Here is a 20,375-nt window from a genome sequence, read left to right as displayed (position 1 = left end):
AGGCTATGGATGTAAATTAAAATGCATGCAAACCAGACAACAACACACACTCCCTTGAACACATACAAGCCAAAAAATGGAATTAAAGATATTAAAACAGTTGCCTGGGATTTCCCTGGGGGTCCAGTGGTTAAGACTTCGTGCTGCTACTGCCGGGAGCACGGGTTTGATCCCTGGTTGGGATCCTGCATGCCGCACAGTGCAGTAAATAAACAAACAAACAAATAAAATTGTTGCTTGTGGAAAGGACAGGAGTGAGGAGTGGGCATAAGAGGAAATACATGCGTACATACATAAAAGCACGGCTTTGTATGGACCAGTTAGAGTAGTAAAAGAGGAAGGGAAACTGTTATAAATTAAATATTAAAAAATTATCAACTAAAAGAGACAGAAGAGACATATCAACAAAGACAAATGACATTGCTTGGCTCCTGATTAGAATAAAGTATTACAGAAAGATACTTGGGAAAATCAGGGCAGTTTAACTTTTGACTGGATACTAGATGTATGAAGGAATTATTGATTTTTTAATAAAAGAAGGAATTATTGATAATTTTTAAAATGTGATACAGTGGTTATTGAAAAAAAAGTCTTATTTGTTACAGATAAATACAGAAGTATTTAAATATGAAAATATCCGTGATTTGCTTTAAATTGGTTTTAAAATAGAGATGGGAGGTATAGATGAAACAAGATTGCCATATGTTGATAATTGTTGAAGCCAGGTGATAGGTACATGGGGGTTTATTACATTATTATCTCTAGTTTTGTACATATTTGAAAACTCCCATAAGAAAAAGTTTGACAAAAGACAGGATGGTAGGTCTTCTGTCCTATTCTTCCAGGCCGTGGTTTTGTGCTAACAGGTGCCAATGGTTTAAATAGATTGCTCCTCTTATAAACATGATCTCTGTGTAATTCTGGGGGCTTCCTGAGACCCAGGACCCTACACTAATGTGGAGATTTCAGGCAGATAAATGGACTAGCAGAGGAAAGCATATTCTTAGGTAAATGTTTAGGCTCTCCTCAAATTAGTATAATTTTTGGTGGCTAGAATTCCCCTTAAAGACAGAATTCTCTTCCCTGACAATACCCAGCGCAGCACGAGGTACACAGAGGGGATCCTAGCAAATTGACTTGGATTAAGAAACCTGATTGTTCAGGCTTAATTCATCAGCTTACTCCAAAGGTTAGGTAGTGTTCAATTTTGAACCTTGAAATATATGTCAGCAGAAAAGCAGGCAACAAGGCTGCATATTGCTATGCAGATGACATATCTTGGAAGGTCCTTCTGTTTGCATGTGAGTTCTCTTCTTGAAGAAAGACTATTAACTCATGCTGCAGCCTGCTGCTCTCTGCTTGGCTTTGGATATGTCACTAAGCCCAAAATAGAAAGTTCTTTTACTGCAAAGCAGGGAAAGAGGTCTAAATTTATCAATTCAAATAACAAAGGGCAGCATTATACTGGTTTTTCTTGGGTGGGGGTGGGGAGAGAGAATGCCTGCTTCATCAAGGAGAAAGAGTGATCTGACACTGGTAGAGGCTGGGACCAGGAGACAAGCATACACTGTGGTGAGTTGGGCTTGTTTCCCATCCTGGCCCCCCTCACTCTTTGCAACTGTGTCACCTCTTTTAGGACATGGGAAAGCAGCTGAGCCACTGGGGATTCAGTCCCAGAAATGTCACTGAAGTTATCAGACTGGAAACAGTTCTCTGAGCCAAACCCCTTCTCTCTCAGCTTTTAGTGGGGTCAGTACCTTGCCACAGAGTTAAACAGCAGGGAGATATTTTTTCTTGTCAAATGGTCAAACATTTTAAATGATCTCTAGGGTCAGAAAGAGTTTGGGGAAATTGGCATTCTCATACATTGCTGGAAGGAGGTAGATTGATCCACCCGTCTGGAAAGCAACCTGACAAGATGGATTCATGGTGTAGCAGAGAATGTAGACCCAGAGGCTGTCTCACCTACAGCTGGTGGAAGTATAAACCGGCTCCATAGACAAACTCTTGTGCAAGTACATCAGGGGACCTTTACAGTAATGTTCATAGCAGCAATGTGAACAAGAGCTAAATCCCAGAAACAATGCACTTGCCCATGAGTGGAAGAGTGGATGGTAAACTGTGGTGTATTTGCGCACTGGGATATTTTACACCAGTCAAAATGAACTACAGTAAAATGTAATGATATGGATGAATTTTTAGCAAAGTAATATTAAGTGAAAAAAAAATCCTGAAAGATTACATGCAACATGATATCCTTTTTATAAAGCTAAGAACAATTTTAAAAAATTACTCTTTAGGAATATATACAAATACAGTGAAACCATAAAAGGAAAAGCACGGAAATGAACATCTGATGCAGGTTCCCTTGGTTGGGGAGCACAGGGAAATGAGGGGGAAGCCCTTATGGGTTAAATATTGGTTATTGTTGAAGTCCTAGCTTTTGTTTGGGGTTGTGGATTCACAGGTACTGATTACATTATTGAAATGAATTTACCACCTAAATTAACAAAATCAGGCCATCCAGTAACAATTATGATAATGTCATAAACCAAAGATTGTGGTTAATTCAATTCTGAGAACCTGACATTAAAACAAAACAAAATAAAACAAAAACAGTCCTAGAAATGTCACTGAAGTTATTGACACTTGGCAGTTATTCTATTTCTAAACATTTATCTTAAGGAATAAACAGAGATGCACACAAAAATTTATGAACAAGGACATTTATCATGGTATTTACAAATATAAAAATAGGAAACAATCTAACTACCAAACTAAGGGATTAGTTACCTAAGTTGGGTTACATCGATATGCTTGAAAAAAAGGTAGTCTTTTTAAAATATTCTAAGAGTATCTAAGTACCAATGTATGGAAAATACTATATATCAGTTGAATAAAATGGGTTACAGAACAGACATACACAATATAAACCCAGTTTTTTTATTTCCTGTAAGTATATATATATACACACAGAATAACTGGGAAGACTATACATCAGAATGATTATATCACTCTTCCCTAGATGTTATGATTATTTTTTCCTTAAACTCTTCAGTAGTTCACAAATTTTCTACAGTGATCATTAATTCTTTTACAATCAGAAATAATTTTATTATAAAAATAGATGTTAATAGTAGTAGCTAATGTAGATGGAGTACTTGTCATGTGCTAAGAGCTTTACTTGGGTTAATTTATTTAACGCTTAAAATAACCCAGTGAGGATGGTACTATTATGATCCCTATCTTACAGATGAAGATACTGAAGTTTAGGGGCTTAAATAACTTGCCTGAGGACACAGAGGTCCTAAGAAATGGTTCCTTGAATCAGGCTTCTAGGGAGCTCTTCAAAGAGTGGGCCTGATGGAAGGGTCTTGGTCTCCCTGGCTCAGGGATGGCTCCACCAGAGAGAATGATCTTCCTGAAAACAGCACTGGGAACTAAACAGCCTGATGTGGACCTGAAATCCACATAGAGAAAGAGACCCCAAGGGATGCCTGAACCAGAGCCCATACAAGGGAGCCAAACATTGAACATGGGGAGGGCAGACATGGGGGAACCAGGGCACCCAGCCCTGAGGATTTCTGATGAGCCCTTGTGGAAAAGGAGATCCCATTGATTGAAGAATTGACTGGAGAGCAGAGATGTTTTTACTCATGGTTCGGGCCAGCTCTGACTCCCACCAGCCATTTCACAAGGATTGGTGTCCAGAGCCTTCGGTAGAGAGAAGAGGGTGCTCTAGGCATGGGACAGAGCCAGGGACTTGGCTGTGGTCTCTTCTCATCACTCATGCTTTAAATATAAGCTCTGATGTGATCAAGGCATTAGAGATAAAATGCCTTTCTCAAGCTCAGTCAGCAGGATCTGGTATCCAATTTGGACAAGACAGTGGAAAGTAGACTCAGGGGGAAAAAATCCCTTGGTCTCAACACCAACACACGGGAGTTGAAGAATTTGACACCTTAACATTGTAGAATAAACAAATGTAGGCATGTTTTCCTGTTTTCTTCAAAACAGCTAGAACAGATATGATTTAAGGGGAATGGATTTTAACAGTTAGTTCTTCTCTTCTCAGCTGAAGAATTCTGGACTATCTTTCAAGATGTAGCTCAAGCATCAGCTTCTGTGGAAATACTTCCCAAGCTGCTCGAAGCAACAAGGCCATCCCTCTTCTATAAATGTTTAAAAAATGACTTGTTTACCGGTCGGACTGTCTGTCTTCCCCTGCTGTAGCATAGCTCAGTGGACTGTGTTATACACCTCTAGGTTTTCCCTGCTTTCCCTGTATCTATTTCCATCAACTCTCCCCCCACCCCCAAGCATCCCTGTGCATGCCATGTGGTAAGTGCTAATTAGCAAATTTTTTTTGGAATTTTTTTTTTTTTTTAGGCCGCACCATGCAGCATGCGGGATCTTAGTTCCCCACCAGGGATCGAACCCGTGCCCCTTGCATTGGGAGCTCAGAGTCTTAACCACTGGACAGCCAGGGAAGTCCCTGGTAAGTGCTAATTAAATATTGCTGTTGGAACAGAGAGCTGTAGAGGTTTGTGGTGTGGTCTTCTAGAATTCTCAGAGCTGGGATCCAATCCCCTTTTTGTATCTCTGATACTGGAGAGAATCTGATGAAGGCTAAGAACCCTTCCCCAGAAAACACATGCAAAAGAAAATTCCCAATTGTATAGCAGTAAATACACACACACACACCAACAAATACACAAATGAGTGCATGTAAAACTGGGGAAATCTGAATAAAATAGGTAGATTTTACCAATATCAGTATCCCAGTTGTGTACTGCTATAGTGCAAGATGTTACCACTGGGAAATTGGGATCTCTATTATTTCTTACAACTGCATATGAATCTAAAATTATCTCAATAAAATTTTCAATAACAACGAAAAATCCTGTACATTATCCTTTAGGAATTGATATATCCCCTTGAATTCACCCATGAATCCTAATTTGAGAGCTCCCCAATATAGTCCAATCTCTACATTGTTGGAGGGGAAACTGATGGGAAAGGATGTGCTCAAAGTCATACAGATTGTTGGTGGCAGAAGAGGAAATGAGCCCAGCTTTCTTTTCCTTACCCTATAGCTGGCTCCTGGGAGGAAGAGAGTGCTGTCCACATTGTGCTATTTTCTTGACTTAAAGGCAAGACAAACCAATCAGGGCAACTGATATTCCCTGACATGGGGAGCAAGCTGGGTAATTCGTTTGCAGAATTATTTGGTCTTTTTTTTCTTCTCATTGCTTTTTAGGCTGCCTGTACTCAGCCTGTGGATGGGAAGGATCTCATTCCCAAAGAAGGTGGCTTGGAAAGGTGTGGCTCAGGGACCAGCAGCCTTTTTGATTCTGAGTGCCATAAGGGGAGCCAAACTGTGCCTATGGGTTATCCCAATAAGGTGGAAATGGAGGAGTAGGAGAGAAAGAAAGAGAAGAAAAAGAGGGGACATCAGGGGGAAAGAGAGCAGAAAGGCATGGTAGGAAGAGAGGAAAGTGGAGGAGGGGATGGGATAGGTGTATTTAGGGAGTAGGATTGATGGGGTGGGTTGGACCACAGGCCAGTCACTAAGCTGCAGCCTTTAAGGACACCAGTTATTGTTCTATTCCTGGAGATTGCTAGGCATTGAAAGTGTCAGATGGTTGAGTGGTCAAGATATTCCTTTTATGAAAATCGCTTGTGATCTGATGCTAAAGGCTCTCCAGTAGTTAAGAGTTTAGGTACTCTGTACTAGTTATTTTACAAGTTACTTAATCCCTTTGTGCCTCAGTTTCATCATCTGTAAAGGAGGATAATAATGGTACCTACCTCATGAGTGGTGAGGATAAATTATATAATACATGTAAAGCATTTAGAAGAGTACCTGACACATAGTAAGTACTTAATTAATGCTGGCCTTATAATTGTTACTACTTGACAGAGGCTCATTTCCTCTTGCTTGTTCCTCCAAAGACAGAGACAGTGATTAGCATCTTTCCTCTAAGAAACAACCATCAACATGTAGGCACTAAATTATCCACCAGTTTTCTCTTTTCTGCACACACTGTTCCTTCTTCTGTTTGTGAAACCAATTCCACTACCATCCACCACAATGAGAACTTAAAGAGGAGCACATAAGTACCTGGTAATCAAGGGGTCTCCCTGGCTGGTGTTCCCTCTAATGGCTTAGGGAACAAACACTCTGGTGAGGGGAAAGTTTGTTTCTTTCCATCTGACAGGAGTGCAGTATGGTCCTATCTTTCTGTTTTTACAAATGACCTTCAAAGCACTGTTTAGATGCCTCTGTGCTTGCAAATTCACCTTCTTTGGGGGATCTGATTTTTAAACCTTGCCTAGCATCAAGTTAGAGCGGTGGTGAACTGATTAATCTGGAAAATAAAGAAAAAAATATGAACAGATTTTTCACTCCCACCTCCGGCAAAATGTCCCCCTCCTCGGCAGTGTTTCTGGGAGTCTTTAGGGAACACCTCCCATGGGCTCACCAATAAGTCCTCCATTCATACCTCTCTGCTCTGACAAGTGCCAGGTCTCTCTGAGGTTCCACTAGATTCTGGGGCTAGGTGCTCCCAATCAAGAGAGACCTAGAGTCATCAGGGAAGACTGTTCAGAGGGTGTGGGGCTTGAATGACAAGTAGGGTTCATGTAGATACAAGGGACTATCTGGGAAGCAGGGACAGGCTGAGCAAAGAGGTGAAAGTAGGAATGGAATGGATGAGGATAGCTTTGGTCTGGGAGATTTAGGGCCCCACTGAGCTGAGTGGAAGAGCTTTTAGTGAGAGGTAAGGCAGGAGAAAAGGCCATATTGAAATGCTTTGTGAGGAGACCGTTTGAGAAGACCACAGGAGAGGTGAGACTTCTTTTCACAAGAAAGTGAGGGCCCTTGAGTAATATTCCAGGGCATGGTGGAATATTTACTAGAACTGTTGGCTACATGTTCCTTGGGCCTGTGACTCCCCTAAAATGTGCTGTGTCATATTTACTCAGGTATTCTGAAGATTTTCTTTTCCCAATTATAAAAGCAATATGTTTTGTTACAGAAGTAAAAAGAAAATAAAAAACAATCCCGCTTACCAGAAGCAACTGCTGTCAACACCTCACTGTGTATCTTTCTAAAGTCTCTTATAAACATATATTTTATAATATATATTTAATAAAATTCGGGTTATATCATACATGCTGTTTTTTAAGGCCTGTGGTAATTTTTAAAATTACTTTATCACATAAATAACATTCCAAGCTTCAGTTATTACAAAATCACCGAAGGAATTTTTGCCCAACTACTTAATATAGATGTTAGCTCATACATGTTTAAAACTTCCTGTATAGTTCCCCAGAGAACTTCCCATTGGTGGCACTGCATTGAGCCTAGCACAAGCCCAGGAAGACAAGAAGAACAGAGAATTCCAGATGTTTTGTTTGTCCAGGTGTTTTCATTGTTGGAACGTAGGACTCCCCTTACAATGCAAATGATTTTTTTTCCTTGTCTATAAATAATGTTTTATTGAAACACAGTTATACTCCTTTATTTACATTTTACTGTGGCTGCTTTTTGGCTACAATGACTGAGTTGAGTAGATACAACAGAGATCATATGGCAAATCTAAAATATTTACTCTCTGTCCCTTTACACAAGTTTGCCAACCCCAATGCAAATGATTTTTTAAAACCCCATGTTATAATAGGATTCTGCTGCAATAAATTTATATCTCGATATACATAATATCTTTAAAACTGAAGGTAAAGTTTCTGTCTGTGCTCCCCATCACCGCTCCATACCCCAGCCACTACTATTGGCTCCCAAATTTCCTGTGTCATCTGCCCCATAAACTAGGAGTATCTCCAGCCTAACCACTGTACATTCATAGTTTGAATTACACTGGGATTAATGGAATATTTGTATTCACTAAGAGGCCTCATTTGGAGAGTGTACAGTTAGGTGATGTATGCATGAGCTTGCTGCCACATGGTACAAGTTTATTATGTTTAAGTCATATCTAAATTGGAATAATCTGACCCAGTGAAGTTTGGATGGGGCAAAAGAGCCAACTTTCTGAAGTTGTAAAACCACTCTTAGATGATGCCAGCATTTAAATCTAAGTAAAACTTGTGGTGAAAGTTTGGGAACTTTTGACCTTATCTCTTTAACTGTGGTACATTAACTGAGTGATTCCAGTACCTAATTTCTATAAACACCTGCTCTCAGTTTTTAGTACTACTTCATACATGCTGTTTTATAAAGGTATTTTTTTCGCTTAAAATATATTGCAATTAATGTTCTATGTCAATAAACATATTTCTATGATAAGATTTTTAATAGCTGCAAAGTTGGTGACAGTATTCTTAAGGTTTACCCAGCCTTCCGGAGTGATGAACTTTGCTTTCCGTTTCAGATTTTTTTTTCCTTTAACAGAAAAAAATATTCCCTCTGTAACACAATGGTATCTGGATGTCATGGACATTACTAGGGGACATGGTCATATTTTCTTTAGCCAAACTGCAGAGCTAAGGGAAAGGGCTGATTTATATCTGTGCAAAGCTCCTGGTCACAAAATTTTGGCCACATCTATAAAATTCTAATTTCAGGTGAAAGGGCAATATAAGTTTAATTTTTCTGAAAACCACAAAGGAAAGGAACAGGGATAGATACCAATGAGTTGTAAGCATCATTGCGTATCGTGAGTGCAAAAATCTTCTGGTAGTTGGGCAGGCCCAGTTGATCAGAGCATAGCAGGCTTCTAATGGGCAGAGCCACTAAGATGTTGACTGCTCAGATCTGTTTTTGGGTTTCTGGGGCATATATGGCCTTGCCGCAAAGAGTGTGTTATCAGATATGGCACCTTTTTCAGAGAGAAGACAGGAGCATAAGACTGACCAACTTAATTAATTTTTGGATTTATTCCTAAGTGACTTACTCTCTGTACAACAAACTTTCTGAATGTTTGCTTGATGGCAAAGGAAGAGAGAGGGTGTTCTTTTTGTTCCATCTCTACTCTCTTTCCTTGAATATCCTCCCCCTTCCCCGCTTGATCCAATGGCTTTGTGTCTATATGATGTTTTTTTTGGTGGGGGTGGAATCTTAGTTCCCCAACCAGGGATCGAACCTGGGCCCCCTGCTGTGGAAGCGCAGAGTCCTAACCATTGGACCGCCAGGGAATTCCTATATGATGTTTCTGATAGTTATGTTTTGTTTCCAAAGACCACTATGTATTTCATGGCAGACACTGAGGGGCTCCAACTGGCATTAAAGTATATTTAGAATCAGAGACCACTTAGAAATAATAATAATAATACTAACTGGACATTTATGATATACTTCTTGGTGTCTTACGTTTATAATTTCATTTAATTCTCAGAAGAGCCCTTTTATTGGCTATTATAATGATCCTCACTTTATAGATGAGAAAACTCAGAAAAGTTAGGTAACTTGCCAAACCTCACACATCTAGGCAGTTGCAGAACTGGAATTCAAATCTGGTCCATCTGACTCCAGATGCCATTTCTTACCTACACAGCCCTACCTTCTGTCTCAGTAAGTTTAGAAGTCAGGGAACTAGAAGAAACAACAAAATATACCTAACATAAGGCCAGGAGAATTGCTGACAAATAAAATACATCTCATTCCTTCTCCATGTTTAATGTCAATTTTTATACCTTGGCTAAGAGTGCCCTTTATAAAGCTATTTGCTCAAGGTTATCTTCCTCATACCCCGCCCCCATCATCAGATGATTTTTATTTATACCTATGTTTAAACATCATAGGCAACCCTCAGACTCACTGTATACTGAATTTGCCACCTGAGCAAAGATTCTTTTTTGAAGCATATTTGCTTTATTCATTCTCTGGTTTTTGCCAAGAAATAAAAAGGACAATTCTTTTTATTTATTTATTTATTTATTTATTTATTTTTGGCTGCATTGGGTCTTCGTTGCTGCACGCAGGCTTTCTTTAGTTGTGGCGAGCGGGGGCTACTTTTCGTTGCGGTGCACGGACTTCTCATTGCAGTGTCTTGTCTTATTGCAGAGCACAGGCTCCAGGCGCGCAGGCTTCAGTAGTTGTGGCACGCAGGCTCAGTAGTTGTGGCTCATGGGCCCTAGAGAGCAGGCTCAGTCGTTGTGGCACACGGGCTTAGTTGCTCCGCGGCATGGGGATCTTCCCGGACCAGGGCTCGAACCCATGTCTCCTGCATTGGCAGGCGGATTCTTAACCACTGCACCACCAGGGAAGCCCAAAAAAGGACAATTCTTTTTGGCTTGCTTTTAACTTTTTGTTCCAGGTATTCCTCAGCTCTAGAATTGAGACAGTCAGGTCTAATTAGCCAAGACCAGATAAATCAAACTGAATTTTCAGATCCATTGGTTATTTTGGGTTCTACAGAGTAAAAAAAAAAAAAAAAAATTCTAGATTTCTTCTAAAGGAAACGATATTCTGATTTAGTTCTGTACTGTTTATAATCATATTTGCTTTACTTCACGGCTTGAATGCTAATAAGAGCTTCCTAGAATTCATTCCTTAAGAAGTTAAGTCATGGCATCTAATTATTTGGCAGGATGTTTTAGGTATATATAATTATATCTTCCATTTTTGTGGTGGTGGAGAGCCAAGTCATCTGCATCAAGAGAAAATAATACCTGCATTAATGCTACCAGCTAGGATCTCACAGCATTTTGGAAAAACCCACTCATTATAATCTAGGCGTATATTGAGTACTCAATACTTTTTAATCTGCCAAACTAACATCACCCCCACCTTTTTAGATAAGAGAACTCAGGCAAGGGAAATGATACTGAGCCTGCTCCATATTTCAGTCCTTTGAGGTCAGTTGTGTGAGTGTGGCTGAGACCTTGACCTTGGGAGTATGAAGTTTTTTTTATTTTTATTTTCTATTTATTTATTTATTAATTTTGGCTGTGTTGGGTCTTCGTTGCTGTGTGTGGGCTTTCTCTAGTTGCAGCGAGCGGGGGCTACTCTTCGTTGCGGTGCGCGGGCTTCTCACTGTGGTGGCTTCTCTTGTTGCAGAGCACGGGCTCTAGAGCGCACGGGCTTCAGTAGATACGGCGCGTGGGCTCGGTAGTTGTGGCTCGTGGGCTCTAGAGCGCAGGCTCAGTAGTTGTGGTGCATGGGCTTAGTTGCTCCGCGGCATGTGGGATCTTCCCGGACCAGGGTTTGAACCCGTGTCTCCTGCATTGGCAGGCGGATTCTTAACCACTGCGCCACCGGGGAAGCCCGGGAGGATGAAGTTTTAAATCCTGACCACTACCTTGGGCAACTCCCTTCTCTTTTCTGAGTGCCTGTCTGCTTCTTGCCTGATGAGAAAGGACCACTTCTCACAGGTACAGGGCAATGGTGAATAAGATAAGATAGCTTTATAATCATGGGCACCAAGTGATGATTTTTTTCCCCATTCATTCCACATAGTCTTAACTCTTATTCCTCTGTGTTTGGGGACGTTAACTGCAAAACATAGTCAGAAATTGAGAAAGTGGAATTGCAATTTCCAGCCCGGGTAGACCACGCCAGTCAACCTCGCCAAGCAGGTTGTCTTGGATGAAGGAGAATTTTCAGTCCCACCATTGGCTGATCCTGGCCTCCAGGGCCTTCTCTGCTTGTTGGTCAGGATGATGTGGTCAAGGCTGCAGAGTGAGAGCTCTCCTCCAGCACACTGCTGAGTACTTGGGTTGGCAGTTATTGGGAGTAAGGAGTCTAGAAGACAGGGACCAGGTTCACCTCTTGCCTTGCCCTTTAAGGTTTAATGTCTTTTGGAAAGCTGCTATCTCTCAGGTCCTGTGGACATCATAATCGCTCTTCTGCCTACCTATCCGCAGACCATCCTGGGAAGTACTGTTGGGAGAATACAAACTCCACCAGGGTAGGGTACCGTGTCTGTTTGGATGACCCTCCTCTCTCCTAGTCATGGATCTAGCACATAGTTGGCACTCTACGGAGCCAAATATTTCTGTGAAGGGAAGGACGACGAAATGTGAAAACATTTCACAAATCTCAAAGAGATTCACAGCCAGACAGAGGTCCGATCCTAGGGTATCCGAGCTTTATATAAAGCGCGGACCACTGCCGCTTCTAACACGACCGGGTCCCGGGCAGGACGGGTGCATCTATCTCCTTGCGGCCCTTCCTTGAGAAAGTAGGCCCGAGTGGGCAGGGGTTGGGGGAGGGGAGCGTTTCTCCCCAGGAGGAACCGGAGTAGGAGGAAGGCGCACACCTTGGGTACAAGGGGTGAGGCTGCGCAGGGCGTGCGGAAGCCAGGAGAGCTACGAGGCCCCAGCCATCGCGCCGGAAGAGACATCTAAGCCCGGGGATAGGTGTGTGCCGGGGGAGTCAGGTGCACTGCGCGGCCCTCCCCCGACAGGTACACCCTCCTCCGCCTACGAGTGACCTAATTACAAGGTGCCGGCCGCGCCCGGAGGCGAAGGTGGCCACTCCAAGCAGGCTACCACTCGGCGCCCGTTCTTGCCCCCAAGATGCAGGAATCCCACGCAATTCCAGTGTTGTATCACGGAGGAGCCAGGGGGTCGCATTTCTAATTTCCGTGATTTGATTTCAGTCGCCAGGTGAAGAGCCGAAGCGTATCGCCTTAGAGAAAAAGTCTCCAGCAGCAAGGAGCCACCCTCCCACCCCGACTGCGCCTGCGCCACGTCCGCGCCTCCGCCGCGCAGGACGTACTGCTCTGGGATTAGCCTACTTCCCAGCTGCAAGCCTGGCCCCCGCTCGGTCTCGGTCTTCCCTTCCCCCTCGGCCTCTCCCTTCTGGAGGACAACGCCCTAAAGGCTAAGGTGCCTGTTACCAGCTGGCTACGTTGCGCCTGCGCCTAAATCCCTAGCACTCCAGTCTGGCGGCTGATCCGGGCTGGCGCTGCAGTTGCGCAGCTCTGGTCCTGGCCTTTCTACCCGACCGCCTCCTGACGCCGGGCGTGACGTCACCACGCCGGCGGCCGCCATTACAGAGAGCAGAGCTCCGGGGCTAGAGTGAGTGGAGGACGGCCGCGGCCGGTGGCCGAGCACGGAGGGGTGAGCCAGCGGGCCAGCGCTAGCGCCGAGCAACCGCCAGTACCCGCACAAGTACCCCGGGAACCGGCGGCGGCGTGTGCGTGTGGCCCGTGTGCGGGCGGCGGCGCGGGAGGAGAGCGGAGCGGCAGCCGGTTCGGGCGGGTGGCATCATGGACGAGAAGGTGTTCACCAAGGAGCTGGACCAGTGGGTCGAGCAGCTGAACGAGTGCAAGCAGCTGTCCGAGTCCCAGGTCAAGAGCCTCTGCGAGAAGGTGAGCTGCACCTCGGATGCGGGAGCCGCGGCGGGCCGAGCCCGCAGAGAAGGAGGCGGCCGTGGGGAGGGTGCAACATGGCGGAGGCCCCGGCCCCCCGAGCCTCCCAGACCGGCGCCCGGCGCGGCCCGGCGGCGGCTCCCGGGCGACCCGGCGCCCTCTGCCTCCCGCGCAGGGATTGGTTGCCGTTGCCACCGCCGCCTAAAATGGCGCCGTTCGCCCAACTCCGGGGCTTCAGAGCTTCCCGGCCTTGGCACGGGGCGAGGTGGCTGTGGGGAGCGGAGACCCTGTGGGTCAGGGTTGGGGACGGTTTTGAGATGTAGGTAAGAGGACTTGAGTTCTATGGCCTGGGAGTGGGGCCTGGGACTCAGGTGAGTAAGAGGCTTTTTACTTGTACTCAGACCTAATTCTTAGGTCCAGAGCTGTCCAGAAGCTCCCCGAACGGCAAGCTTATAGACCAGATCCTAGGACCTCTCTAAAGGTCACACAGCTTTAGTACTGTCTTGGGTGGTTTGTGTTAAACTCACCGAGATATCTTTTCCAGAGACTTATTTGAAGCGTGTTTTTAAAGAATGTCAAAATGAATTTCTAACCTAGTTTCTACGAATGTCATGGTGGTAGTCATAGGGAGGAGTATAACTTATTTTTCATAGTTGGAAGAAATGGAGAATTTGGTGAGTCATACTACATAAGGAACTTTGGGATTGGAAATCAAGTGTCAGTTTATGATTTATATGCCGACTCAAATGGGGTAGTGTGAAACGCTTCTCTAAGTCTAACGTACTTGGCATTTTGCCATTTCTTTTTAAAACGAGCAACGTAAACTATAAGCAAATTTTGTATTCTGGCTCTTTCTTGGAAAAGTTGTTTGTATATTTGTGACTTTAAATAGTGGTAGTAATGATAAGAATAGTTGTCGATTGAGCTTTTACAGTATCCCAGATATTGTGCTTAGTGTTTAAATAATTTATCTCACAGGTGTTGAAAATGGAATGTTGTAGTCTATTTTAGTAAGTCCGTTTTAAATTACCTAATTCTGATTTGTTTTTTCCAAGGAGTTGGGGAAACAGATAGCCTGTTGGGTTTTAGTCTTATAATTCAGTTTCCTAAATAGAGAAAATGATGAGCTCCACCATGAATGTTTCAATTTACCTTTTCAAAATTAACTTTGCAGCATTTCTTTTTAGTTCCACAGAATTGTGGGATATCATATTAGCATTTTGTATTAGTGAAGAGTTATTAGAAAGCAATTATGCTGACTTGTTTGTGGCTTGATGTGAGAATTAGGTTCATGAGTTTGATGTATATGCTCCTAAAACCGGCTTTTTCAGAAACTATCCTGTGAATAATTGCAATTTAAGTTAGTCTAACTCAGATTTATTTATCCTGTGCTTCGACAAAACTCTCCTATTGATGAGGTGGCACATCATTTTTTGGAGCTGAATTTTAATGGTAACAATGTAGAGTCTTTTGTTGCTTCTTGGTCCTTAATTTGCTTCCATCAAATGAGGATAATATTTATTTTAAAGGTTTAGAAATAGGCTTTTAAAAATTATTTAATGTATAGTGTTAGGTCTTAGTTTCTAGGTACCATAAGTGATGATTTTAATGACTTCTAAGGTTGAGTTTTTACTCTGTTTAAGACTTTGAGTCAGTAGTTGGCTAGATGACTAGTTATTTGTGTAGAAAACATCGCAAGAGAGCAGTGATGTAATTGGAAGACCACTGGACTGTGAGTTAGAACTGGACACTAGTCGTCTTTCTGCCACTAACTAATTGTGATTGACCTTGAGGCAACCACTTCACTTGGTCCACGTTTTCCTGTCTATAAACTAGAATTAAAATATATGTTCCAAGGTTCCTTCTAATCTTAGATTGTACAGTTCCATTTTAAATTAGTGCTTTGTGTTTAAATATTGAATACTTACTGGATATCCAAGATTGCTTACTTTTATGAGATGAATGAAAAGCAGTGAAAAATAATCATGCTTATTCTCAAGGAGCCTGAATCTAGTTGGAAGTCAGTAGTAGATGGAACACAGAAGTAGAGGGTTTGTGTTGGAGACAACAGAAGATAATACTGGAGTTACAGTGGGGTGGCTGAAGCTTGATCCATCTGGTAAATGGTCGTTGTTTGCCACGTGTTTGTAAAACTAAGATGTAGTGAGGTTAATCAATTTATGCTGAAATCTCCATTGCTCATCTACTGTGTCAAGATTTTAATTCTTAGAGCCAAAAAAAAGGAGAAAATATTTGAAGCTAGATTTCCAAAACATGAATCCTTTTGGGGGGCTATCACACAGCCTTCAAACTGTTTGTAACTTGTAAGTATTCCAACTTTTGGAGCATTATTAACCTTCCAAACTAAGTTAATTTGAAGGCAGCTTTTTAGGTACATGGGATAAGTTAGGGTGCATGACTTGAAACATCTTTTGTACAAATCTTTTTAGTGAAGCAAAAGTTCTCATTACTATAACAGTTTTTTTTTTTTTAAAGAAACGATACTTGGTGGAGATAGCTATTTGGTAATAGTTGATAATTCCTTTGATTATAAGAAGGAAAGTGTGTTTATAGACAAGGGTGGATATGGTTTTTATGTTATTAATTAGTTAAGCTATTTTCCCCCAAGATGTGATTAAAGTCTATATCAAAGACAGGGTTGTTGTGTGTGCAATGTACCTTGTCATTTTGGGGATCATAATTTGTTGGTTGTTTAAAAATTTGTTGTGACTGAAGCAGTTTTGCCTATAGTCAACAGCTCTGTAGTCATTTGCTACACCTGTATAACTGGACTGGTATGTTTCCATCTACCTATGGGAAGAAGTAAATAGTATCAGCTTGTTTTTGCTTTAACCATAGTAAACAGTCTTTTGTTATGTTCAGCGGTGGTTTCATTTAGGTAAGATTTTTGGCTTTGTGCTTTCATGTCTTACCAAACTTGTGGAGAATGTTGTTTGATAGCCAGATTTTTTTTTCCAAAGGAGTTCTTTACCTAGGTATGCTGTTTTCCATTGCTCTACAAGCACTATAAATAAAATGCAGTATGAGTCTTCCTGCTAGTTGGATGACCTGTAAGTACTTGACCAAGGTTAAATTCCTATATGAAATGGGTAATATATTTGAGTCTGTATGTGTGTTTAATTTAAAAGGTGGTTTGGCTTAGTTCCATAAAGGTAATTTGAATATTGAGAACAAGCAGTTGTGGGGGGAGCATGATACAGAATATTGTTTTCATCATTCTTTCACATACACAGTTCTCTTAACAGGTTTATGAGACAATTATCCTCAGTTAGAGATGGAAACCACAGCTCAGAAAGATAAAGTGACTTGACTACAGGGGCTAAATTGAGATTGCCTAGGTTTATGGTTTGTAAGCCCAGTGTTTTAGCCTTGCTTCACAGCCCCCTTCTCTTTTTTGAGGTAGTGTTAATAATGAAGACGCAGATGAATTGGGGCCAGACTGAACTGTAGAATCAACAGCTCTGTAAAAGAAAGCATATTTGTTCTTTAAAGCTTCCTATTCACGTCACATACTGTTGTCCCACTCTCTCCTGGAGGAGGAAACAGGACTTATTTTTCAATGTTGGACATGGCTAACTGCATTTGTCTCTCAAATAAGATAAGTGAGATGATAAACCCCAGTTAATTTTCTATGTATTCTCAGATACTGTAAATCATGATCCAGAGACCGAGTTCTAAAATATTCTAATAAAGTGTAACTGACATTTATATTGTTCATTAAGCTTGTTAAAATGCCCTTCTTTTTATCCTCATAGCTTCCACAGTCAAGGCTATTTGCCTGTGTGTATTCTTTGATCTCCCAGGCATGAAGCGGTAGTGCAGTTGATTTTGAGTTGACTTAATGAGGAAACACCAAAAAGGTGACAGTTCTTCTGTTCAGACACACAAGTTCCCCCCACCCCCTGCCCCACTCTGCCTTTGTTTTCTCTATCAGAGCCAAGAGTTCTGTGTCTGCAAATATGGGCAATAGGACTAAGGTGAAACTCATGCTATAGAAAGAATGATGGGCACTGGAACAGCACTTGAGTTAACAGTAGTCTGGTGTTCTTTTTTTCCTCTATCTCATTGTAAGTCAGGTTTGTCAGTTACCTGTGGAGTATTACTTGTTTAGTTTGGAGGAGATAAGCTAGGAAAACCAGGAGACATTGGGTTTGGGTTGATGCATGGTGGAGAGGGTTGGTGTGTTTTGTTTGTTTTTGTAAATTTATTTATTTATATTTGGCTGCGTTGGGTCTTTGCCGCTGTAGGCTTTCTCTAGTTGCAGCGAGTGGGGGCTACTCTTTGTTGCGTTGCGTGGGCTTCTCATTGCTGTGGCTTCTCTTGTCGCGGAGCACGGGCTCTAGGCGCGCGGGCTTCAGGAGTTGTGGCTCGTGGGCTCTAGAGCGAAGGCTCAGTAGTGGCGCACTCACGGGCTTAGTTACTCCGCGGCATGTGGGATCTTCCCGTACCAGGGCTCGAACCCGTGTTCCTCTGCAATGGCAGGTGGATTCTTAACCACTGCGCCACCAGGGAAGTCCCAGAGAGGGGTCTTTTTTGAGGGTGCTGAGGAGAGGTAGGAAAAGTTATGTGTGGCATAGAACCACCCCCCACCCCTTACCGTTTTCTTTATACTTTGACCGGTTTTTCTTATTTTTACCTTTTTCCTTATCCATTTCACATTACCATCCTTTTCTGAAAAAACCCTCAACCTGCTCTCTCCTACACAAGTGAGATCTGAAATGGACTAGAACTGGGAAGGGGAAAGATTTTGTTTGTTGTTTAAAATAGGCTTTCTTTCAGCTTCTGGAGCAGAAGTTGTAGAAGAGGCTGACAGAGGTCTGGTTGCCAGTAAATGGCTGCGGGTGGGGGTGGGGTCTGAAAAAACTGTGAAGAGCAATCTGGGATTAACAGCTTAATTTCTTCACAATACATGGTTGCTATTGGTATTGTGGTTTGGAATGGATAAACAAAGCAGTGACAGAGACGTATCTGCATCTGGGTATTTTCTAAACTGTACGTGACCAGCTGGCCAGTCACTCTGGCACACCCTGTCCCCACCTCTGCCTTAGTCATTTAGTTACTACCACCAATGGGAATTTTTACCTTTCTGTTGTTGAGGGGCCGGAAAGAAGGTTGAGAACCTTTGTTCTAGAGTGCACCTGGAAGACAAACATTAGATTACCTAGATAGTCACGCAAAGCGTAGTTCACACAGGTTATGGAGTGTCAGTGATACTGTTAACTGTGACAGTGTACTTTTGTTTTTGGAATACATTCAACCAAAATTTTTTTTATATATATATAAATTTATTTTTTATTTATTTCTCTTTGGCTGTGTTGGGTCTTCGTTGCTGCGCGCGGGCTGCGGCGAGCGGGGGCTTCTCTTCGTTGCTGTGTGCGGGCTTCTCGTTGTGGGTCACGGGCTTCTCATTGCGGTGGCTTCTCTTGTCGTGGAGCATGGGCTCTAGGCACGTGGGCTTTAGTAGTTGTGGCTCGCGGGCTCTGGAGCACAGGCTCGGTAGTTGTGGCACATGGGCTTAGTTGCTCCGCGTCAACTGATGGTTGGTGAAGGCCTGGAGGCACTAAAGGTGACTCATTAGAGGTCCCATTGAGTGACCCATAGAGGGGGGTGCTATTAGGTGCTTCTGGGATTTATAAGGCCTGACTCCTGTGATAGAAAAAGAGATGTCTGAGAGAAGCTATGCTATGATTAGTTTTCCTGACTAGAATAATCTTTAATAAGGACGTCTACAGTCTTTTGTTGTGGTGTTCTGGGACTAGTGTATTTTGTGTAGTCATCATCTGAGAGCTGATAAGTTGAGACAAAAACCCAAAAAGTGTGTTTTTAAAAAAAATTTTTTTTTTTAATAAACTTATTTATTTTTACTTTTGGCTGTGTTGGGTCTTCGTTGCTGCGTGCGGGCTCTCTCTAGTTGTGGCGAGCGGGGGCTACTCTTGGTTGCAGTGCGTGGGCTTCTCATTGCGGTGGCTTCTCTTGTTGTGAAGCATGGGCTCTAGGCACGCGGGCTTCAGTAGTTGTGGCACATGGGCTCTAGAGCGCAGGCTCAGTCGTTGTGGTGCACGGGCTTAGTTGCTCCGCGGCACGTGGGATCTTCCTGGACCAGAGCTCGAACCCTCGTCCCCTGTATTGGCAGGTGGATTCTTAATCACTGAGCCACCAGGGGAGTCCTGCAAATTTCTTTTAAGGAGGACCTATCTTTTCATTCATAGCTGTTTTCATTAGTATGTACTAGGTGCTGAAAACATCAGGCCTGGTATAAATTCCAAACAGGTTTAGTAATGGAATATGCCTAGTGAACTTCTGCTTTTTAGTAATAATAAATTGGGAAGTTGGAATTACTGTAGAGAGATGGATTATATGTATTTCTTAAGAAATATCTCCTTTGGAAACACAGTGGAAATTTTTTCTAAATTTAAAAATGTTAGATGAAATTAATAACTAATATTGCGATGTCAGTGGTTGGTAAATGTCCTGAAATAGGCTTCCCAAAATGTTTGGAGACTTGAAAATAGTGGTTCTTAAACTTGGCTGCACCTAAGAAAGCACTAGTGTAGGGTGGGGAGGGGAGACTTAAAAAAATTATTGACGCTTGGATCCCACAGACAAAGATTCTGACTTAATTGGGAGAGGAGTAGTTTGGGCATCTGGATATTTTTAAAGAGCTTCTCAAGTGATTTTTTAATGTGCCGCTAAGGTTGCATACCACTACCTTAAAACCAGTCCTTGACATCCTTGGTTGTCACTCAAAATGTAATGAGCAATGGCTCATTAGCAACAATTCTCTTAAGATAGTTTCACCCGCATATTGCAGTGTGTTGCCTTCCCTTGACCCAGCCTCCCGCTGTACGTTCTGGGACACCATTCCATACTGCTGATCCCACATAGAAGATGCTCAATAAATGTTGATTAGATATATGAAGTAAAACACTTTAAACCCATTCTCAGAACAAATTACTTTTACCTTCTTGGCTTAACTGACTCTCCCTGAGGAAGCCTTTAACCTTCTCTAGTAGCCCTCCCAGGTGGATGGGTTCTGCATCCTTCTATTTGAGGATAAAATTCCCTGTGTTTTTCAGG

At 42.5% G+C, this 20,375-nt stretch overlaps 1 protein-coding gene across 8 annotated transcripts in view; it reads left to right on the top strand.

Annotated features, from left to right (window-relative positions):
* Nucleotides 1-20,375, top strand: part of LOC137759541 (serine/threonine-protein phosphatase 2A catalytic subunit alpha isoform) — a 133,296-nt gene that overhangs the window by 103,096 nt on the left and 9,825 nt on the right. For 7 of the 8 annotated variants that reach the window (XM_068535890.1, XM_068535894.1, XM_068535888.1 and 4 more), the window contains 2 exons: nucleotides 4,390-4,498; nucleotides 5,261-5,481. In XM_068535890.1, coding sequence (XP_068391991.1) covers nucleotides 4,390-4,498; nucleotides 5,261-5,352 — 201 coding nt within the window. In that variant the 3' untranslated portion in view covers nucleotides 5,353-5,481. Of the gene's footprint in view, nucleotides 1-4,389; nucleotides 4,499-5,260; nucleotides 13,278-20,375 lie in introns of those variants that run through there. The other variant, XM_068535896.1, reaches the window with a different exon arrangement.

The sequence above is a fragment of the Eschrichtius robustus genome, chromosome 2 (genome assembly GCF_028021215.1).
Source record: "Eschrichtius robustus isolate mEscRob2 chromosome 2, mEscRob2.pri, whole genome shotgun sequence".
Classification (NCBI taxonomy): Eukaryota; Metazoa; Chordata; class Mammalia; order Artiodactyla; family Eschrichtiidae; genus Eschrichtius; species Eschrichtius robustus.
Note: the sequence above shows the minus strand (reverse complement) of the source record. Positions and strands in the feature narration are given on the sequence as shown.